At 40.1% G+C, this 13,922-nt stretch overlaps 4 protein-coding genes across 6 annotated transcripts; 1 reads left to right on the forward strand and 3 right to left on the reverse strand.

Moving 5' to 3' along the window:
- Positions 1–1,084: 1,084 nt before the first annotated feature.
- On the forward strand, positions 1,085–3,012 carry LOC137582298 (uncharacterized). The gene is made up of 3 exons (XM_068296777.1): positions 1,085–1,313; positions 1,443–1,584; positions 1,764–3,012. The coding sequence occupies exons 1-3, from the start codon at positions 1,277–1,279 to the stop codon at positions 2,716–2,718; spliced, it is 1,134 nt and encodes a 377-aa protein (XP_068152878.1). The 5' UTR covers positions 1,085–1,276; the 3' UTR covers positions 2,719–3,012.
- Positions 2,969–7,239, reverse strand: LOC137582297 (soluble guanylate cyclase 89Db). Its single transcript, XM_068296776.1, has 2 exons — positions 6,631–7,239; positions 2,969–5,124 (listed from the first exon to the last, which is right to left on the reverse strand). The coding sequence occupies exon 2, from the start codon at positions 5,035–5,037 to the stop codon at positions 3,046–3,048; it is 1,992 nt and encodes a 663-aa protein (XP_068152877.1). The 5' UTR covers positions 5,038–5,124; positions 6,631–7,239; the 3' UTR covers positions 2,969–3,045.
- Positions 7,240–8,765: 1,526 nt separating this feature from the next.
- LOC137582954 (soluble guanylate cyclase 89Da) lies at positions 8,766–10,907 on the reverse strand. The gene is made up of 2 exons (XM_068297759.1): positions 9,008–10,907; positions 8,766–8,935 (listed from the first exon to the last, which is right to left on the reverse strand). The coding sequence occupies exons 1-2, from the start codon at positions 10,885–10,887 to the stop codon at positions 8,818–8,820; spliced, it is 1,998 nt and encodes a 665-aa protein (XP_068153860.1). The 5' UTR covers positions 10,888–10,907; the 3' UTR covers positions 8,766–8,817.
- Positions 10,908–12,436: 1,529 nt separating this feature from the next.
- Positions 12,437–13,862, reverse strand: CSN5 (COP9 signalosome subunit 5). 3 transcript variants are annotated; one of them, XM_068297916.1, is made up of 3 exons: positions 13,392–13,862; positions 12,762–13,332; positions 12,437–12,687 (listed from the first exon to the last, which is right to left on the reverse strand). In XM_068297916.1, the coding sequence occupies exons 1-3, from the start codon at positions 13,650–13,652 to the stop codon at positions 12,542–12,544; spliced, it is 978 nt and encodes a 325-aa protein (XP_068154017.1). In that variant the 5' UTR covers positions 13,653–13,862; the 3' UTR covers positions 12,437–12,541. The 3 variants fall into 3 exon arrangements, with proteins under 3 accessions (XP_068154017.1, XP_068154016.1, XP_068154015.1); XM_068297915.1 differs by having other exon boundaries at positions 12,759–13,332; XM_068297914.1 differs by having other exon boundaries at positions 12,756–13,332.
- Positions 13,863–13,922: the final 60 nt, after the last annotated feature.

The following is a 13,922-nucleotide window of genomic DNA, read 5'->3' on the forward strand; positions in this document are numbered from 1 at the left end:
AACAATTAATTTTATAACAAATTGTTAAAAAATATATAAAAAGTATATAAAATACTAATTTGAACTTTATTAATCTTTATAAAATTTACTTCGATCTTTGAACAATTTAGTTTAATTAATTTTGTCGAAATGTCATTCATTCATAATATAAATATTAACAAATTTCAAAAAGTTAATTTAGAAGGGGTTGTTTATGTTTGATGGCGCCACTGCAAAGGGGGGGGGGTCACAACTCGATTCGCAGCTCGATCCAACATGCAACTCCATCCAACAAAAGAGCGCTGTTCATGCAAAAGAGAGTAAAAAGAGAGTAAAAATCGTGAGAAATGGTTGGAATCGAGCAAAGGAGTCAGACTCCGACCACGCTGTCGAGCAAAGGAGTCAGACCCAACCCCGCTGTCGAGCAAAGGAGTCAGACCCAACCACGCTGTCGAGCAAAGGAGTCAGACCCAACCACGCTGTCGAGCAAAGGAGTCAGACCCAACCACGCTGTCGAGCAAAGGAGTCAGACTCCGACAATTAGAGCTGGAAAAAACATCGAATGTACTATCGATACATCGATGGAAATTTTTCAACACTGAAATCTGAAAAACATGGTGCTGACTAGAGCTGAAACAATCGGTTCAGAGTTGCACTAAAAGTGTTATCGATATCGATACAGGTTTACCAACACTGCACCATTAGCCACCGATAACTGCCACTTTTGGTTTTATCGGTACAATTCGAGCGCGCCGAAGTTTGTATACCCTTGCAAGTTTTTTGTTACTCATTTCTTACCAATAGCCGTCGAAGTGGAAAAACGTTTTATTTATTGATCAAAGTCACTGTTTACCACCGATCGTTTAAATGTTTTTAAGAAAGTTATTAGGAAAAATCACTGTTGCCATTTCCATTTGTATAGTATAGTGGCCCGATCCGGCTGAATCCAAGTTATTACAAAGCAGTATAAACAAGCCCACATTCAAAGTCGCACCCCCTGTAGCTTTCTAGAAGGATCAAGAATATGTATACTTTATATAGTCGGAGATGCCTTGCACACTTTTGACCAAAAAGAAATATACCCTCATTGCAAGGGTATAAAAATAGATTTTAGATGTTTCAAAACCTGTTGTGGGCGCCAACAAAATAGAGCTTTTGCTGTCAACATCAGTTGAAGTTTTAACGGTTGCAGTGATGCCACAACAAACGGAAGAGCTAAATTAACTGCCTTGTTTGTTTACAATCAAACTGGTGAAGTTTTCCAATAATTGCAGCAGTCAAACATTGAATTGTGAAGATGTCTCTTGGTGCTGTAACAGCCAAGGCCGAAACAGGTAAGCGCAAGTGAAATCCCCCCGAAGAAAAACTTTCACTTAAGCCCTTTTACTTATTTGCGGAGTTTCTTTGTATGTTTCTTATTTACTTGCTGATTAACATTAATTATATACAAATATCTTTTGCAGCGGACGTAGACCATTCTGATAAGGATGAATTGGATGCGGCAAAGAATTATTTAAATCATTTGCTCAATAATGGTAGCCAAGAAGGCGATAGCGGGACCGAATTGGAATTACCGTCATGGTACAATGAACAGTTATTTAAAAGGTAAATTGCGATAGTGAAACCTACCCATAATTAATATGTACACAAGACATACCTGCTAAAAAGTCCCCGACACCGTTAGTTAACTGCTAAACTAAACCTTCTGAATGGAAAACGATTTTACGAAATTGACGCTCTTAGCATCGAAAACTAATTTTTCTTTTTAATTTATTTGTTCTCAGGGGTCAAAATTACTTTTACAAATATCGCTTTGTAATGTACACTGGCATGCTGTATGGATTGATTTCTGTGCTTGCTGTGCCTTCTATCCTGCGAGTGCTTAGCTGCTCTCACCAATCATCAACTCCTTTGGATGCTTATCGTCGCTATGTTCGCACAATTTTTCATGCCATTTCCTGGTATACCTATCCGGTCGAAGACAAGTCGAGCAAATTCTGGAAAAGCATAAAAGCTGTGAGGCAGGTCCATTTAACATCAAGTCGTGCATGCAGCCGACTTGGTGCAGGCCAAATTAACCAAAAAGATTTGGCATTGACCCAGTTTGGATTCATTGGCTTCATTACCTTAGGAGCCCATCGAATTCAGCTATATGATGAGGATTTTTTGGAAGCCACCGCTCACATGTGGCGGGTACTCGGCTATTTGCTGGGTATCAAGGATGAGTACAACATTTGTGGACGGAACTGGGCCGAGACCCGTCAGCGTCTGGATATAGTACAACGACGAGTTTATGTTCCGGCATTGGAGAAAACCAGCGAAGAGTTTGATCGCATGGCGGAGGCTCTTATCAATGGATTGTGGCATATAAATACTATTCTTTCCGTCAATGCTCAGCTCTTTTTTGCCAAACGTTTGGCCTATGTACCAGGCTATGAGTACTTTAGCTTTGACTATCGCCCAGGTGAGAAAAGGAATCCACAGCAGCGATTGTATTATTATGATCTGAGTTGGTGGGATCGTTTTGTTGTTAGCTATGGATTATTTATAGTAACCTATCTGCACAAATATACAATAATCCGTTTATATTTAAACTTTCGTGTATGGCTAATGGATCTGCTGACCTATTACTTGCCATACGTAGCCATTTGGAAATTTGGCGTCAAGGCAGCCTATGTACGCATCTTTCGGAGCGATGGTCAGACACTTGGGTTTAAATTCCATTTTAAAAATGAGTAAATCTCTTTGTTAATTATTATTACAAACATGTCGCCCTACTTTTGTTATTTCTCCACAAGTCATTCTCCATTATAATTGTTATTACCTACGTAAACATTCAACATATTAAATGTTTAAAATATTATTACACATTCTGGCTTTATAGAAACTTATCACGTCAGACCTTTGTGCAAATTTTAGCGAAAGATATATTATAGAATAATTTAGAAACAACTATCTTGTCAAAAGTAATACATAAGAAAAATTGTTAAACTATTAAGGAATCAATAACAATTGATTAATTTATTTAATTAATTTGTACATGCTTTTTGTTGAGATTGTACGATTTTATTTCGGTCCATCTATTAACCAATAGGTTTCCATTTCACCTTTACCCTTGACTTTGACAAATCCTCGCTTTTCGACTTCATAGCCCAATTTGTTCACCTTCATAGCCGTGTAATTGGATAATTGTATTTTCCATGGGTCACAGCTGCTCTCCATACGGGAAGCTGTGTTTACGGTATCGCCAAACAGACAATATCTCGGCACCTTTTGACCCACAACGCCCGCCACTACGGGACCCGAGTTGATGCCCACTCTTATGGCCACATCAGGTAATCCATGATCCTTTACCTTTTTCATTACCCGAAGAGCCAAATCGCAGGCATGTTCCGCATGCAGAGGATTGATATCAGGAGCCCCGGAGACGGCCATATAGACCATGCCCACAGTTTCCACTTTGTAGACAAATGGGGAAATGATTTCTTCATCCAATGCAGAGAAAACCTTGTTTAATGTGGTCACCGCTTGCATGGCATCCTGAATGCTATTCGAGCCACTATCGTAGACATTTAATACCTCAATAAAGATCACGGAGACCTCTTCGAAGCTCTGACACACATGTTCTTCACTCTTTCGCATACGCTCAGCAATGGGCCGTGGAATCATGGAGTATAACAACTCATCGCCCTGGCGTTTCCATGAGTCAGCCAATTCCAAAGATTTCTCCAGCTCATCTGAACGCTGCTCTTCCTTTTCGAACATTATCTCCAGTTTGGAGCAATGTTGCCAACCGGCCATAACTAATTCTCGACTCAGACCATGGGGATTGAGATCATTTAAATACAGGCCGATGCCATGCAACTCATCCAGATTCTCTATCAACGGACTACACAGGAAAATAAGCGAGTCCACATCTTTGATGTAAAACATTTGTCCCTTCAGCAGAATGGAACGCAATCCATCAGAAGGACGACGCTGTTTTCCAGTGGCCGGATCGATTTCCTCTTTCTCCTCTACCTTTTTGGGCTCATCATTGAACTCTTGGGCCTTGGCAAGTGCCATGGACTGGGCCTCATTCAGACTAATTTCATCGTAACTTTCGAGATCTATATTTAAGGCTGCATCATAGGCAGCCCGATTGTGTCCCGTTCTTATGAGTTCGAATTCAAAGAGCACTGTGCGCATCTGAAGGATGGTATCCCAATTAATGCTTGTGTCTTTTGGACGTCTGCACTTGAACAAATCCATGATGTAGCTGCCTATGAAAGCCTTTGGATTCGCCCCTGGATTGTGTAATATCCATGTCTCAATAATTTTCTCCCCAGCCAATGTAATCTTCATATCATGATTTAGCACAATTGTGAAGGGAAACAATTCCAGAAATATATCCAAATCCACCGATGGCATCTTTAGCTGTGTGGGATGAGCCACCACATTCACCCGCTGGGCCATGTAGTCCCGATTATCGAAATCAAATCGATACTTGACAATTACTGTCAATGGACCATCGGACAGCTTAATGGGACCTGTTGTACCGCCGCATATATCATTCTGGCTCTCCAGGACATTGGCTTTCAGGTCTAGGCCGTAAAACTCTTTGGCCACCTCGGTCATTTGGCCAATTAGATACTTCGACATGCCCGTCCGTCCGCTACGATAAAGCAGAACTGCTCCATTGTCATCCACAGCTGTCAGCTGCATGCTTGGTGACTTCATTTTCGGATATGTGAACTTCATCTGGAGATGGATATTATCAATGGATTGCAAAAAGTCACAAAAGTAACGACCTGTCGAACGTATCATCTTGTCGTAGCCAAAATTACTAAAGAATCTAACGAAACAGTGGCCAAAAAAGTTCATACAAAAGTCAAAGGTCTCTCCGGTACATGCTGCCAATGCGGCGGCAAAGTCCGGCATAAGCTTATCCGGATAAATCTGATGGGTCTTAAAACTGTTGTGCTTGCAATCAACAATTTTGCAAATTTTCTTCCATGTCTCCATGCCATATTCCTGTTGTATGTAATGCTGGACACTTTCATACAGCATGCCATACATGATGATGACCGGATGTTGTTAGTAGCTGAGGGTGAGGTCAGGTCAGATCCGAGGTCAAGTTCAAATTACTTTCAAAAAAGTTTCTCTCTGAAACGAGAAAATTGACAGTCGACATAATTAGGCTGGAACGATATAACAAAGTTTTTCCATTTATTCCCACAGTAATTAGGTTTACTCTCCCTCTATGTGTGTGTGGGTGTATCTTTCTACGGATTGACAGAGCTACTAAAGTGATTGATTAACATTTAAGGAACTGAACTGTTTCCACTCCTTTAACTAACAACCATCAAATCAATTCGTCAAGCGTAAAATTAAGTTAGATTTGTGACATGTTCCATATGTATATCTATCTGGCTAAGTATATACAGTCAGGACTAAACTTGGCATAGACACTCGCCTACGTTAACTTCCCCTCTTTGGCCTGAGATGGCTTGTCTTTTGATTTATTGCCTCGACAGTTTAATTTGGCTTTCTGGGGACCGGCACGCGCCTCCCTTAGAGGCTGCTTGTCACGTCCCCGAAATAACAGTCGTGCGTTATGTTCCCGGACTCATTTTTGCCCCATCCTAAACAGAATTTGTTTCACCAGTTTTCTCTTGTTAATTTGTTAGATTGCGGTTCGAGTTGCGGTGGATACTTTTCAATTTCCTTGCCAGTGAAAGCAACTAACAAACTGTGGCGGTGCACAATAAATTTGTTTCCAAATTTAATATTTCGCTCCGAGGATTATTGAATTTTGACCAAAACAAGTCCTAAACATGCATATTTTTTGTTGTTTCTCGTTTCCCCAAGTCGTAAAGTATAAGCCACAAAAATAAAAAATAGACAAGGACAAAAGCCGAAGGATATATACTAAGTATTCCGGATACACTTCTACACAGAATTCACAGGTCCAGGACTGGGTGAGTGTGATTAATGTTTGGCATGTCAAAAAAAAAAAAGAAAGGAGAGTTGGGTAATTACAACACGTTGTATACACAAAATGTATGAAAGAATGTATACTCAAATACATATTTGTCTTAATTACATAAATGAAGTAAGCAAGTCTTAGGAAACATTTTTTTTCAATTCATAACGAAAAATTATTTTAATAATTTCTTTTCACATGTCCATTGAAAATAAAAGCTATCTCGTTGAGTCTTATAAAGCTCTTCGTATAGGATTAAAAGCAAGACCACTAAAAACAGAGGCTATCCCATTTACCTCTATAAGAATAGGAGCATTTCAGGAGCACTTTTTATTTCCTATATAACTTGGCCATTTCAAATAGGATTTTCTTGAATTTTATATGTTTTAACACTAGATATTTGTATAAAAGGGATCTATTTAGACCAGAAAGAAGTTTTGGCGTCCTTTACTTTCCACCTTACGGGTGTCCAATACTAAATAAATACTGATCAAAATAAATAAAACCTTTTTATTGTCGAAGCATATTCGAAAAATGGAAAAAATTCAATCTAAAAATAAGAAACGCTTTGGCCTACTAGATTGGATTATAGAATACTCTCGGATTAAATTTGATTTATTCCGACTATATAATCTGAATCAAACATAAAACTCAAATTAGCATAATGCTTTGTTATTTTGGCTTACATCTGTTGTTGACTCGAATGAATGTATGCCCGGAAGGCACACTTGGGCATTAAATTTACTCTTTTGCTTTCAGAATTGAAGTTTTAATTTTATCCGCGCGGCATTTGTACTTTATTTATTTATAATTTTCTTTGGTTTCGCGTGGCAACCAGCAGCAGCAGCATCAGCAGCAACATGAAGCAGCAACAGCATATGCTACATATACACACAGTTGCCGTGTGTCCCGGATTTTCGTTATTTCGTTAACACTTAATTCTTGATGCGGGGGGCACACAGTCTCTCTTTTGGCAACTCCGAATCCGACGCGGTGTCGTCTGTTGCTATTGTTACACTAATTTTGCTTTACCGCCTGACGATGGCTTCTGGCCGTATTGGATTGGTAACATGATTTTCACATCTGTCGGAACTTCGTGCTTCGGTGTCTTGGTGTCTCGGTGCTCGTTTAGTTAGAGTCGTGCGGAGCTTTTTTTGTTTTCCTTTCCGGCAGGCACTTGTCGTTCGAATGGACGTATCTTGTTGGCGGTCAGGTCTTTTATAGTCACCCAACCAGCATTGAGCGTTCTTTATGCCTTCATGCCTTCCGTGTTTGCGCTTCGACACGCACTTTTGTTTGACCACGGCCATCATTATCATCAGAGAGTCATCATCATCATCATTGTCAGTATCTTCATCGATGTCAGTCAGTTAATGCGAGTGCATTTGTCCCTGCTGTTTCACGCAAGCCAAAAAGGAGTAAATTTTTTGTCCTTCTTTTCATTCGTTTTATGGCGCTTACACATACATACATACAATCATATGAACGTGTTTGTTTTCTTTGCTTTCCGTGCGAAATATTGTCCTTTGGAACTTATTGCTTTCCATTTGCCTTAATAGGGTTGGCAAATTCTGTTTCTAAAATATATTTACGATGCCTTCTTTCAGGTTCATTTCATTAGCATTTTTCACATTTCTAATTTTCCGTTATTTTTACTACTATTAAGCCATTCCAAAAATAAACTACGAACTGGTTCCAGTTCTAGGACCATAAACTCTGCATCCCTAGTTGCTGCTCGTCAAATGTATCATTGTCGTAGCCTTTCGCTTTTGCCTTTTTCCTCAACTTGTGGGCGGGCAACAGTTCGAATGAGTGATGGGGTGGGGTAAAGAGGGGGCGACTTCCGTATTTAATGCCACTCCATTTTCACGCATACTTTGTCCATGGGAATGTGTATATGTATGTATGTTGTGTGTATGTGTGTGTGTGTGATTTTGTGTGCTTGTGTGTGTGTGTGTATATTTCTCCTGGGTATTTGTGCTCTTTATAGCTTACATACTTTATGTGATGTTTTTAAAGCAATTTAAAGAAGATTCCAAAATATATGAAAGCAAAAGTTCCCTTTTAGCGTAACGGATTTTCGTTTGGCAAGCTTTTGAAATAAACGTTGACAATTTTATGGGACAGCGCATGAATTGCCAAACTGATGATAATGGGCTAGGACACACGGAGCGAGGCAGAGAAATGGAGACGGAGACGGAGGGAAAGGACACCTAAAAGGATATTTCTATGTGCGGGTACGCTTAAAAGCCACTCAAAATGCCATCAATAACAGCTATGACAAGCGCAAGTACAATGGGAATTTATGCAAAAAACTAACGGGAAGGATAACTTGTAATGGACTTTAAGTGCTAGTGTCCTATGGCAAGGACACACGCAAGTAAAACGAACAACTTAATTAGTTTTTGGGTTCTGAAATTAATTGACAATGTGCCAGTACTTGATGCGGTTTTCTTGAGCCATCTTAAGGACACGCGCAAATGCGTAATTTAATGAGTGAATTCTACGACCTTATGAGGGGGGACTTCCCCTTTATTTTGATGAGTCTTTGGTGTGTGACATGCTATCAGCTCATAAAAGCTATTAAAAAAGGATATTTGAGGGAAGCCACGACTTGGCTTGGGTTTCAGTTTCTTACATTTAGGGGAAGTAGACGTTAGGCTTCAACGGAGTTTCCCTTATCACAAGTGCTCCACCACTCCATGAGAAAAACAACAAGAATAAAACTCGAGAAAATGGGAAAAATCTTTTATTTTGTTTTTTTTTTTTATTATTGCAATTACTACGTGTTCAAGTTATAAACAAATTCAGTGCACGGTGCTCTCAATTTTAACAAAGGAATATTAAAAATTTATTTGAAATACACAGCTCGTTTAATTCTCTGGACCGTCGAGCAGCCAATAGGTTTCCATTTCACCTTTGCCTTTAACCTTAACAGTGCCACGGCTTTCAACTTTATAGCCAACACTGCGAACCTTTTCCGCCGTATACCTTTAACACAAAAGCACAGAAAAAACTTCAATAAATCTGGAAAAATAAGTGAGATAGATTTGAAATGCTTACTGGGACAATTGGATTTTCCACGGCTCACAGCTGCTCTCCATGCGGGAAGCTGTGTTTACTGTGTCCCCAAAGAGACAGTATCTTGGAACCTTTAGACCCACAACGCCAGCTACCACAGGGCCAGAGTTGATACCCACTCTAATGGCAACATCCTCCAGTTCATCGGTTTTTAGTTTCTTAATTACACGAAGCGCCAGATCGCAAGAATGCTCTGCATGCAGAGGATTGATATCGGGAGCCCCGGAGACGGCCATATAGACCATGCCCACAGTTTCTACTTTGTAGACAAATGGTGAAATGATTTCTTCATCCAATGCAGAGAAAACCTTGTTTAATGTGGTCACCGCTTGCATGGCATCCTGAATGCTATTCGAGCCACTATCGTAGACATTTAATACCTCAATAAAGATCACAGAGACCTCTTCGAAGCTCTGGCACACATGTTCCTCACTCTTTCGCATGCGCTCAGCAATGGGCCGTGGAATCATGGAGTATAACAACTCATCCCCCTGACGTTTCCATGAATCAGCCAATTCCAAAGATTTCTCCAGCTCATCTGAACGCTGCTCTTCCTTCTCGAACATTATCTCCAGCTTGGAGCAATGTTGCCAACCGGCCATAACTAATTCTCGACTCAGACCATGGGGATTGAGATCATTTAAATACAGGCCGATGCCATGCAACTCATCCAGATTCTCTATCAACGGACTACACAGGAAAATAAGCGAGTCCACATCTTTGATGTAGAACATTTGACCCTTCAGCAGAATGGAGCGAAGACCTTGCGATGACCTTCGCTCACCAGTTGCCGGATCGATTTCATCTTCATCGTCTGCATTTGTGGCCTGTTGCTGTTCGCTAAACTCCTGGGCCTTTGTCAGGGCCATGGTCTGTGCCTCGTTGAGCGTCATCTCGTCATAGTTCTCAAAGTCCATGTTCAGAACAGCATCATATGCTGCTCTGTTGTGACCCGTCCGTATAAGTTCGAATTCAAAGAGCACAGCACGCATTTGAATCAAAGTGTCCCAGTTAATGGTGGTATCCTTTGGACGACGGCAATGAAATTTATCCATAACATAGCTGCCGATGAAGCTTTTTGGATTTGCTCCAGGATTGTGCATAATCCACGTTTCTACAATCTTTTCGCCTGCATGGGTTATCTTCATATTGTGGTCAAGTACAAAGGTAAAGGGAAACAGTTCCAGGAACACATTCATATTGACAGTGGGCATCCTAAGCTGTGAGGGATGCGCAGCGGTATTCACACGCTTGGCCATATACTCTCGATTGTCAAAATCAAGGCGATACTTTACTATTACAGTCAACGGACCATCAGTCAATTTAATGGGACCGGCTGTGCCGCCGCTAATATCATTTTGACTCTCAACGACATAGGCTTTTATCTCCAGACCATAGAACTCCCGGGCCACCTCTGTCATCTGTCCAATCAAATACTTGGACATACCCGTCCGACCACTGCGATAGAGAATAACAGCTCCATTGTCGTCCATATTGGTCAACTGCATGCTTGGCGATTTCATCTTGGGATATGTAAAACGCATAATCAAATGGATATTATCTATGGACTGTAGAAAGTCACAGAAATACCGTCCCGTTGAACGAATCATCTTGTCGTAGCCGAAATTGCTGAAAAATCGCACGAAGCAACGACCAAAAAAATTCATGCAAAAGTCAAAAGACTGTCCCGTACAGGCAGATAGTGCGGCTGCGATATCCGGCATTAGTTTATCCGGATAGATTTGATGTGTCTTGAAGCTATTGTGCTTGCAGTCGACAATTTGGCAGACTTTCTTCCAAATCTCAACTCCATATTCCTCTTGCACATAGTGCTGGACACTCTCATAAAGCATTCCATACATGTTGGGTGAGATATATTTAACCTAGTTCTTATGCAAAAGCTACAGGTGGTAACTATTTAAATTTGAATCTTTTTTTAGTCCTTTGCTCTTGTGGTTCACTTTTCTTGTTCCTAGTTGAACCTTATTTATTTATAATTCCAAGGAAATTCAATTTCACACACACACACAAACGCACACACATACACTGTGGGGTTTCCCACAGTTTCTTGGCTGCCTGTTATTATTACACTAATTTTGTTGTTGCCTTATGTTGCCCGAGGATGCGTGGAGATGAGATTTAGTTCCATGATTTCCGGGCTTTGTGCGTCGTCGTTGTTGCTTGTTAGGTGGCTTTCGTTTACGTTTTGCGAATGAAGTGGCTGTAGCTGTCGGCCAGGTCTTTTATAGTCGAAGAACGAACCCTCTTTTCATCACCGCACCCCCCCTTTCAATAGAGCAAACCAATTGCCCCAACTCTCCTTCCCTGCTGACAATGTTTCATTTCATGTCATTGCTCCTTGTTGATGCCAATTGACGGTTACTTTTCGATAAAAATATAAAAATATTGAAGTATATTTTTCTATTCTTCTTTATTGCTTTTATAATAGCAACAACAACAATAACAACAACTCACACGCACATAATGCGTTTCTTTCGGCAGTCCCAAGATAAATGATAAGGGTTGGAGGCTAACTGATATTCTTACTTCCTTGTATTTTGGCCAAGAGTATATACTTTTTAATGGCATGATAATATGATATTTTGAATTTTAAACAAATTCAGTTGAGCGAAGTTACAGTGAGTCAGCAACCCTAGTTTCTGTTGGTGTTTAACCCTTTTATGTGGTATCATTTGACATATTTAGACCATTATTCAAGAAAGCATGTTTGTTACCCAAACATTTAAGCGGATTGTAAATAAATTCCTTTGCAAATTCTATATGTGCAAAAGGATTTTTGTGCAAACAAACAACCACACTCACACAAATACATACACTCAGATGTGGACAATTTAAATAAATTCTGTCAAGAAGTGACAAATTTAAGGTTAGAATTGCCACAATTGTTATTTGCATTAGCACCCGCTCGTTTTCGGATATATAAACGTGACATCGCAGTTAATTAGCGCTTCCACATTGAATCCCTCCCTCATTTCACTCCTCTCCCCCTCTTTTCATAACAATTAATAGCCTCACGAGCTGGGGAGCTTTGACATTTCACTTGTGGCTTATTCATTCCCAAAAAGTATGCTATGTTTTTGGTCCTGTCACGCAATCAAATGATAAAAGTTATAAAAACACGTTTATCGTTATAAATGATGAAAGGTTGTCCATTGATTGATGAGCCGGCATTATTTAATTAGAAGAAGCTTGTTGTCAACCCAATAAGAATAAAACACCACTTTGGTTCTTCATTTAATTGGTAAGTTCAATAAACTGCTTAATTTTCTTTCCATTTAAGTGCTAGAATATCGACTGTGATGAAGTTTCCCATAACGTTAATAACTTATTTCTGTTTGTAGCTTTAGATTTGTCTTATTTTCTGTCTTTTCATAATTTCTCCAATAAAAATAAAGATCAATTTCATTTATTCCTTCCGCAGTTTCATTTTCAGATTTTACAAGCACTATTTTATAATTTATATAAAAATTGAATGATTCAATCGAAGCGACAGGCTTACTTGCCCAAACCGACCTTATTGAAGAGCTTGTCTTTGACAATTTGCGCCATTAGGCCATGTATAAGCTCAATGGTAGAACGACTGCAATCACGTGTAGCTTTGGATAGTTTATCCTCCGAACGTTTCTCATTAACATCGGTGCCTGTTGAATAGAATAAAATTGTAAATTATAAGATACAATACAAAATATAAAAGTTTTTCATAATGTACCGCGACCTAAAAAGTTTTCACTTTGCTCCAACTTCTCCGATAGATCCATAATTTGTCCGGTAGTGTACTCGGTGTTGGTTAAAAGCCCTGAGCTGCCCAATGTATTAACCCAATACTTGTTCCACAAGGAATCGAGCAGCTTGCGATCGAGAGCTGATTTGAAATAACTAATTTCGAGCGGATAGTACTGCTTGCAGTGAACGCCGAAATCCTCTATTTTATTTAGTGGTATAGTCTGATACTCGGAAGGCTCTTCGTTGGGTGGCTTATAGCCTTTGGGATAAGTGCGGAAAGCACCGAGACAAACTTTTCCGGCGGACACAGTGCGCACGGGATCAACCACAATGGCCACGAACGGCTCTTGATAGGTCTGATTGAGCATTTGAGTGGACACATCGATGCCAGACAACCAACAGCCGTAACCTGGATGGCTGTGATACCAGCCAACTGCATGCTCCATTCGTCCCACCTCCTTGGCGGCTTCCATGTAGGCTGTCATGTACTCGTAAGCTTGGGCCTGAGCATTAACTCGTGTCTCAGTTCCCTCAACGGGTAGAGCAAAAGCATCCATAACAATCTAAAATTTGCATGTCATTTAATTGCGTATTGGTCACACACACAGAATGTTCAACTCACCATGGTGTTGTCTTCAACTTTGCCGAGCATCAGACCCATCACTTCGAGCGTGCCACCTGAGCGGGCATGCATAACCATTTTGAGCAGAGCCAATGCTGATATCTTAATGTCCTTAAAGAAATGGGGGTCCTTCTCCCATGGTTTGGCATCGATAATTTGACGTTGTTGCTCCGCGTCGTAGCGGAAAATTTCATCGCAGCTGGGCAAGGTTTGTATATTGTTCTCCAGCTCCCAAGTCTTCTGTGCGGCATCGACGTCCATTTTTATCTAGCCACAGCCCAATTCGAGGGCGTACTTGTATACAACTATGGAAATGCCGAGGAAGTTTCTAAATTTTTCTTCTTGATTTGTGGTTATGTTTATTAATTGCTTTTCTATCTTTTGTTGCCTTTTATTTTATTTATTAAATGCCAATTTTATACAAAGAACAACAACACTGATGATAAAGCCGCAATTGAAAATTATGCAACACTGAACATTCTGAACCAAATTCGGATGGACTCTGAAAATAACGGTAGAACTGGTTCCTTA

Source organism: Drosophila tropicalis, unplaced genomic scaffold, assembly GCF_018151085.1.
Source record: "Drosophila tropicalis isolate 14030-0801.00 unplaced genomic scaffold, ASM1815108v1 contig_859, whole genome shotgun sequence".
In the NCBI taxonomy this organism is placed as follows: domain Eukaryota; kingdom Metazoa; phylum Arthropoda; class Insecta; order Diptera; family Drosophilidae; genus Drosophila; species Drosophila tropicalis.